The 8,658-nt window shown below is 34.3% G+C and overlaps 1 protein-coding gene across 1 annotated transcript; it reads left to right on the top strand.

Annotated features, from left to right (window-relative positions):
- The first annotated feature begins 1,983 nt into the window (after positions 1-1,983).
- On the top strand, positions 1,984-8,469 carry LOC121973675 (mitochondrial inner membrane protein OXA1-like). The gene is made up of 9 exons (XM_042525063.1): positions 1,984-2,481; positions 2,576-2,666; positions 5,286-5,327; positions 5,530-5,588; positions 6,496-6,571; positions 6,725-6,856; positions 7,323-7,430; positions 7,727-7,781; positions 7,903-8,469. Exons 1-9 carry the CDS (start codon positions 2,120-2,122, stop codon positions 8,187-8,189), a joined length of 1,212 nt encoding a protein of 403 aa, XP_042380997.1. The 5' UTR covers positions 1,984-2,119; the 3' UTR covers positions 8,190-8,469.
- Positions 8,470-8,658: the final 189 nt, after the last annotated feature.

Below are 8,658 nucleotides of genomic sequence, written 5' to 3'. Positions count from 1 at the left end.
ATGGTAGCAACTCTGTTCTGCACTAGCCAACTCAACCTTGTCTCGGGGGCTAAATACGATGTAAATATGACGATGTGACAGGTTATCTGATAGCAAGATAATGTTTCATTAAATGCGGAGATTGTGAGAGTCATTATAAAAGGGGATCCTTCTCTGCTAGTACAAGTATGCACACGTGTGTACATGCTCACGTCTTCTCATATTTTCATATCTTTTATTCGACCACTGTGCACTCATCATTTTCTGACTTGATAGTCGGAGTAGTTATGTCAAGGACACCCTCGGAGTTCTTCGGCCAGAGTCTTGTTCCTGTAGATCACGGCTCACCGCTTCTGGACTGGATCGAATGTAATTGCTATATATTTACATTTTGTATGCAAAGGATAGATCGGAAGGTTCATGTATAGAGCATATGAGTATAGGTCCCATAATTTCTCGCTACTAACTAGCCCATTACCACTGCACCTACTAACAAACGCCAAAAATAGTTCAACAGCACGAATTTTCTGTAGAAATCTGAGTTCCCAGATCCGGAGGAGCATATGGTCTGATGAACGTTTCTTGTCCGACAATGCGTCAATTGCTATACCTTGGCATGGTCTAGCTTCCGATAATCAGATTTCTATGATTCTATGACCTTCGAGGTGTTCCATCTTCAACAAGAACATAGTAGCAGCCCACTCCAAGTCCCACATACATCAGAACATGATGTCAAACACACCTGCGACAGTAACAACACCTTATGTATCTCATCTTCTGGTAGTTTTACTCTGAATCGAGAATTCTTCTCGGGAACATGCTGATGGGCCCATGAACATATCGGAAGGATCACATTGAACAAGTGCTTTTAAATTCCGACTAAACCAGCCAGTTCAACTAATTAATTCGAGAACCGAAACGTAAATGGTTGCTCGGAGAGTATGGTTGAATTGGATCTTAGCAAAAATAGTTGTTCATTGAAGAAACTGAAGCTGGTAGAGGAAGTTTAAGTCCTGGTTGGTTTACTGAAATTTCTTTTTTCTTTTCTTTCTTTTTCTTAGGGTTCAGTTGATATATTATTCATTAAGATTGAATCCAATTGTTGTAAAGTGCTCCAGTTGGGATAAAAGTTATTGTTAGATAGGGAAATTAAGATAATTATACTCTTTTTATTTATTTAAAGGCTAAAAGCATTGATTTTTTTTTTTTTTTTTTTTTTTAAATGAAGAAGTGATGTATCACATATATAAAGGATGCATGAATTTAGCCAGTTTTATCAAATATCCTCTATAGGAGGGCTATTTTTTTTATAAAAAAAACACACACAAAAAAAAAAACAAAACAAAACAAAAAGGTGTGGAGTGGGCGCGTGGGTGGAGACACGGCAACGGTTGCTTCATTTAATTTTTTTATTATTTTTTAAATTCAATGATTAATTTGATTAAAAAGGTTGTCAATGTACAATTTTTGAAATATTGGACATTTTTTTCTCTAGATATATATCATTTTTTTCATTCATCTTCCATAACAAAAATTTAAAGAAAAAAATAAAAATTTCAGTCAGTATTTTAAATATATTAAATTAAAGAATTAAAAAGTATAATTAATTTTATTTAAATATAAAATTAGTTGTAAATTAATAAAATGATAGTAATATTTGTTGGTGAGATATTGATGGTAAAATTTTGGATATTTGGGAATAGAATATTTGATGAATGTATAAATATTTGATTAATGATATATTTAATTATGAGATTTATGATATTTAAATAATGAGATATTTAAATATATGGATAAATTCATAAATATTGATTCGTAAAATATTTAAGTAATGAGATATTTAAATATATGGATAGGGATCATAAATTTAATAACTTGAATCAAGTTAACCAGATATAATTGAATAATTTAAAATATTTAAATATTAATTAGAATTAAATATTGAGGTTAATTTTATGGCAATTTACAGTTAATTTAATTAATTAACATAAACAAAATGAAGTGAGAGAGAAGAGAGAGAGAGAGAGCGCGCTGATCGCCTCGCCGTCGTCGAGATCCTTCTACTTTGCCACCGTCCTCAAAGCCCTATAAAGAAAGCCTAATTCCTAGATCTCTCTCTCTCTCTCTCTCTTTTCTCGGCATGGCTTGCTGCCGGAGAAGCCTCACCACCTCCTTCACCCGACTCACCAGCCGCCTCCGCCCCTCCTGCGCTCACATCCTCCGCGATGATCGGGAAACCACCGAACCCACGAATCCTCCGCCGTTGCCCCATTTTCCTTCCCGTTACTACTCCTCTGATCTCGTCCCATCGGTCTCTAGCTATGTTGGATGGAGAATCCCCGGATTCTCTCACCCTCTCGGCCTCGACTCCTGCCTCCTGCGCAGCTATTCCTCAGCTCCTTTTCCTGGGGAGGTAGCAGCTGCGGCGGCTGATTCGTTTCTTCCCGTGGCAGCTCTGCAGCATTTGATCGATGCAGTTCATTCTTTCACGGGTCTCAACTGGTCAGAATCTTTTTGCACTTCTTTGATGGGTATTAAATGACTTGACGTTGGTGGCAGAAGCAAGAACAAATTTTCACGATATCCTTTGTTTCAGGTGGGCTTCCATTGCTCTGACGACTGTATTGATCAGGATGCTTATTGTTCCACTTCTGTTGAGTCAGATGAAATCTACAGCGAAGCTTAGTGTGAGTTACAATTTGATATTTTTGGCAAATTTCTGTGTTGATACTTTCTCCAGATTGGGGACACGGCATTATATCCAAATTATACTTGTCTTTGAGATTTTCTTGTTTGATATTTAATTTTGATCTCGACACTCACAATTGAACAGGTGTTCAAGTTGTCTTTATCCAATCTAACTTATCATTGAACACATTGAAAAGTAACAAAAAGTGATAGCTAACTTCTTAATGTAATTATCACATATGATATGGAACAAGCATTATCATCTAAGACATGGCGATCAGAATAATCAATTTGGCAAATTTTACTTTACTGTTTAATATTCTAAAATTTAGATTCACATTTATAGATTCCACTGAAGAAGACGCATAGTTCTAAGGTATAAGTATCATTAGTGACTTTGACCTTACAAGTAAATACTGTGTCACTGTTCGTTATATGCAGAGAATATAATTTAACAATTCCTAAAGCATGCTTATCCTACAAGTCCAAACAAATAAAATCATTATAGATTTTAAAGTCATCATTAGTTTTTGCTGATAATGAGTTTGATTTGGCTGCATTACCAAACTAAAACATAATCTGTTTGCATTCTTTCAGCATCATTCTAGCAAATATTGCACCATTGAGTACTTTCTAGGTTAGTCTGTCTTGAATGAAAGAAATCAAACATACTATATTATGTGAAGGCATCTCTTTTAAGTTTCCTGGAACCATCTGGTTGTTTTTATAAAACAGCAAGATGATCTTCAATTGAATAATAACTAAGTCAGCTTTATTATCATCAACATCACCAACCACGTTGATCCCAACTATTTGGGTGCAACAACATGTATTGTATCCTTCTGCTAAATTTTTTGCAACTATATTACTAAATAAAATCAACTCTGTTAACATTTCCAAAATAAGACTCAGATTCATTTATATTTTATTTTTACCTGCAAAAATTGCCATTCACTAAGTGACAAAAGCACAACTAAAAAGGTCTTAAGCCACCTGATTAGATCCAACACTTTGTGGATATATTTTTCAATCATGTACCTTTAAGATTGCCAGCTGCAAATAACTTGATTTTTCTGTCATATTTTATTTGTTAACTTTTGCATCCTTCTTTTTTGCATCCTTCTTTTTTGTTTCCTTTTTTTTTCTTCCCAGTAAAATTAACAAGAACCAAAGAGATAGTATAGCACCTTTGTAATGGTTAGGTGCTTCGACACTTGTGTGATTCGCTGAGATACTAAATTTTTACACAGAATTTTTGCTTGCAATTGATTTATAGGAAATGCCGAATGAATGGTCAAAATGGGGAGAGCTCTCTGTAGTCTTGTGTGTGATTGTCATTTGCCTTGTCTTTCTCTTAAGCTAAAATGAAAAGTTTATAAGATTGTTGTATGACTGCCATGATTTATGAATCAGGGCATTAGATTATTAGAAAGAAACACATAAGAAAAAGTCAAAATCAAGGATTCAAAAACAATTGCAGGCAGTATGTGGTCAACTCATATAGCACTAGGATATATGCAATAATGCAAATAGTATTAAAAATATTAAAACATATTTGTATATAAAAATGATGCACATACATGCAATATAGTATATTTATTGACGTATCCAAATCATACTTTCATACACACTCATATAATGTGAAACAATTAAAATTAATCAATTTTGTAAAATATGGTAGGCTAGAAATTCAAGTCAATTTGGTTTAGTTTTAATTAGTTAAAAAGAATTGGGTTGGAATTTTTTTAACTGCATATTAAGAAAAGTCATATGCAGCTGCAATGCAATCCTCTTGAAGATCCATATAGCAGCTTAATATGCGGCCCAAGTGGGGATGTATGAAGTTATGCAAAAAATAACATAGTAAATACTAACACACAAGAGAAATGAGGTATATCTCCATTAGATGATAATAAAAAAGAAAATAGGTTAAGATGATTTCTACACGTATGAAGTTCACCAATTCATTCTATAGATTGAATTAGAGTGGAAGATGTAAGAGAGAGATATGCCATAGAAAAACAATAGTCGACATAATACAAAATAATACAAAGGGACTTAATTGACTTGAGTATTAGTAGTGATATAGTTTTGCAAAAGCTCGATTGAGATAAACAATTGATAGTTTGTTAGTGATAAGATTCATCTAGCCAACCCCAAATAGTTAGGACAAACACAACTTGATGGTGAAGATGGGTATGATGATTTATTCTTCAATAAGATTGTTAAAAATCACCGTTGGGCTCTATTGTAGTGTTTATATTGTTCTCTATAACATGTAATACATTACTCTTTATATGGGCCTTACATTGCCAAAACAATTTGATGCATACTTCAAATTAACTTTGAAGAAAAACCTTTCTGACAACCTTACCTATATTTGAGAATGCAGACATTCTTGAACCTCTTTCCTTATGCGTAGTGTTATAGAATATGGTCTTTTATTGTGTACAGTATGCACTATTATTCCTTTTTATTTTAGTCTAACCACCAGTCTCATTTGATTTAATAGAAGGTTATGTTTTTCATATGGGATGGTCAGTCTCTTTGTTTGACTTGCCTCACTGCAGATTTAGAACTATAAAGCAATTATTGAAGTTGTTTTTTGCCCTGTGCAGATGATAGCACCAGAGATGGAGCAGATTAGGAAACAAATGGATGTATGATTTTTACTCTTGATAATTGATCTAGTGCAATAATAGTTTTACTCTACATTACTCATCTGTTATGCAACACATCACCAACAATGTAATGGCAAATGCTTACACTGAAATGAAGTTGTCTGCTGCTCTGCTTTTTTTTTTTTCTTTTACATGTTTAGTGTTTTATTGATACGCATGTATATTTGATGCTCTGCTGCAGACAATGGATCCCAAAACATCACAGGAAGGTCAAAAACGAATGAAGGAATTTTTCGAAAAGTATGTTCTGTTCGAGCAGGCCTTGTTTTTTTTCCTAATTACTTATTCATCTTGTTAGTTTCTTTTAAGCAAGGTATTCTACTTAGAGGCTAACCTTGCAGTCATAAACTGTTTACACACAAGCACGCATGAGAACTTATGTTTGTGCTTTCAGGCAGATGTTAGTTTGGAGCCGATTTATCAAACTTGACCTTTTATGATGGGCAATGTAGTGAAGCAGAATCTGTTAAACTCTGTTTATGGAACTCTCGTTATATCATTTAGGTCATTCTATCAATGTTGAAGTGGCCATTATGGAGCAGTAGAGTTATTTCTTTAGTTGGCTTGAATTAAATGGAAGAATGTCTCATTGTAAATGCTAAAAATATAAGACTATATATTGGCTCTTCTGGAGAGCTTATGGTCCATGTTTGGATTGTATCAATTAACAAATATGACAGTAAAATTAAATCAGCTCATGTTAAGGTGATTCACCCATCTGTGCATGACAAGGTGTCAGATTAGTAGAGGCTATGTTATGTATGTGACGGTTTGGATTAAGTTGTAGAAAGTCTCATGAAGTCTTAAAGAGTGGGAAAAAAAAAGATGTTTACTTCATGAAAACGTAAGTTTCAGGGAAGTGCTTTAATTATAAAAAGATATACTCCCACCAATAAGTCAGTTATGTGTTAGCCACAGGAGATGGGCCAACCCAGTCTAGTCAGCCAACTCAATGATGACAAGGAGTTTTGAAAATATAAAACCATAATCTGGGTGGTTTCCTAAGACCTCAAGTTCATAGGTAATGCCTACAATTTGATTATTTTTTTGGATTATCTAGTCAGTTCTAGTTGATTTAATGATCTACATGCTTTCCATCTTGCTATTAGCCTTCTTACTGGTTTCTACTTTTAATTGATAACTCTAGGCATGGGGTCACACCGTTTACTCTACTGAAGGGACTCTTTATCCAAGGCCCAGCATTCATGAGTTTCTTTTTTGCAGTAAGCTTAATTATTTCATTTCAATTTTGACCATGTTATCTGATAATTAATTTCTGATTACATTTGTCATTTCAATCTTAAAAATCCTGTTTCATGAATAGTATGTAATGATATTCTAATTGCAGATAACTGATATTATGATATGTGTTGTAGATCTCGAACATGGTTGAGAAAGTTCCATCTTTCAAGGGAGGTGGGACTCTATGGTTCACTGACTTGACAACGCCTGATCCTCTGTACATCCTTCCAATATTGACAGCACTGTCTTTCTTGGCAACTGTAGAGGTAAGGCTTCTTAAACTAATAGATTTTGGTTTTAATTGAATGTGGAATACATTTATGTATATTCATTTTCCAGTGGTTATGTTAAGACTAATTAAATACCTTCTTGCAAGCCTGAGAAGATCACTTGGGTTGTGTTTCTCTCTCTTCTTATTTCTTTTTCTTTTTTGTTTTTTGGGCTTTCTTGGTGTCAATCGTAGACTCATTTGATTATGATCCATTCATTTAAAAAAAAACTCTTGGTGAAGATGAAGCATGTTATGATATGTAATATAATCTATTGTACACAGTTCACTTATGACTAAATAATTACCATAAATTGTATCTGATTTGTCAAACTTCCATGATTGTCCCTAACAATTCCTGATATTGTCTCACAATACCCTTGGGACTAAAATTAATTCTTCTTTGAGTGGAGTACTGCTTGACTCATAATTATAGTATGACTGTACTTTTTCTGTCATTTCAGCTTAACATGCAAGTAGGAATGGAAGGAAATTTTATGGGGAAAAACATGAAGAACTTCTTTAGGGTTCTTGCAGTATTGACAGTTCCATTTACAGCCAGATTTCCAAAGGTATTTAATTAATCACTTTGACCATAATTTTGAGAGTGCAGTATCTGAAAACATCAAATATTGTTCTGAAGGTGTCCTTTACACAGTTGTTAGACTAGCTCTTAATTATTCTTATGTAATTATAATGCACAACTACCAGTTACAGAAATACTAAACTTTGGAGGTGTACTAATGTTTATATTTAATATACAATTGTATTACAATACACGACTGCATTCCCATTTTCTTTATTTTAATGCTTGAACGTTACAATATATCATTATCTAGTTTAACCACATCCTTTGTCAACCTTCAAGGCTATCTTCTGTTACTGGGTTACGTCGAACCTTTTCTCGCTTGGGTATGGTTTTGGTGAGTCCACTTCTTTCCAAAATCTAGCATTGTCTCTTTCTTTCTCATCTTTGCAAAATGTTTCTTGTTTCGCTTGCCATTCACTCCCGAGAATTTATGAATGCAATGTTGGGTTCGATAGTGATGAAACGCCCGCCTGTGAGGAAGTTCTTGAATCTCCCGGAAGTAGTTCCCCAGCCACAACCCACGGGTGGGAACTTCTCTTTCTTTGGTACCTCCAAGCAGACAGCACCTGTAGACCCATCTACAACAGCTGAGACAGCGTCTCCAGTTTTCCCACCGAGGGTTATGGTGTCCGAGCAATGTAGGACCTCTGATAAAAAGATATATTCTTCTTCCGCTATAAGTCACCGGATTAGAAACTTGGAGAAGACCGTCAAAGCTAGAAACAAAACTAATAAAAGGTGAGAAATGTAGTTGGCTTATTCTGTTCCCAGTCACAGTGAGCACCATGCAAACCATTTCTTGGATTTTTATTACTTGCTAGGTTTATCATATTTCCACACATGACGTAACTCGCTCAGTTTCATTAGTAGATTGATTTTTTAAAAGGAGAATAATGTTATTATCGCATAGTCTATGAAAACCTGTATCTAGGGATGACATTAATCTTGAGATAGATGATTGAATCAGCATCTTTCATCACATAGCAATAGTTCTTCCTTTTTCTTTAAGAATTGCATGGAACTGAATTCTTCGGTAGAGCCCTTATATACATTTGAAATTTTGCCAATGTATACATCCAATGCTAGATGCTGTGATCTCTCGCCCAGTGTGTATCTTAATAATAGATTGAGCTTGTGACATTTGGTTTGATACAGCTCTATAAGCTTATATGAATATATTACGGTTGATTTGAATTTAAGTATTTTAGATT

Source organism: Zingiber officinale, chromosome 4A, assembly GCF_018446385.1.
Source record: "Zingiber officinale cultivar Zhangliang chromosome 4A, Zo_v1.1, whole genome shotgun sequence".
NCBI classification, from domain to species: domain Eukaryota; kingdom Viridiplantae; phylum Streptophyta; class Magnoliopsida; order Zingiberales; family Zingiberaceae; genus Zingiber; species Zingiber officinale.
The sequence above is the reverse complement of the archived record's forward strand: the minus strand, read 5'-3'. Positions and strand labels throughout refer to the sequence as shown.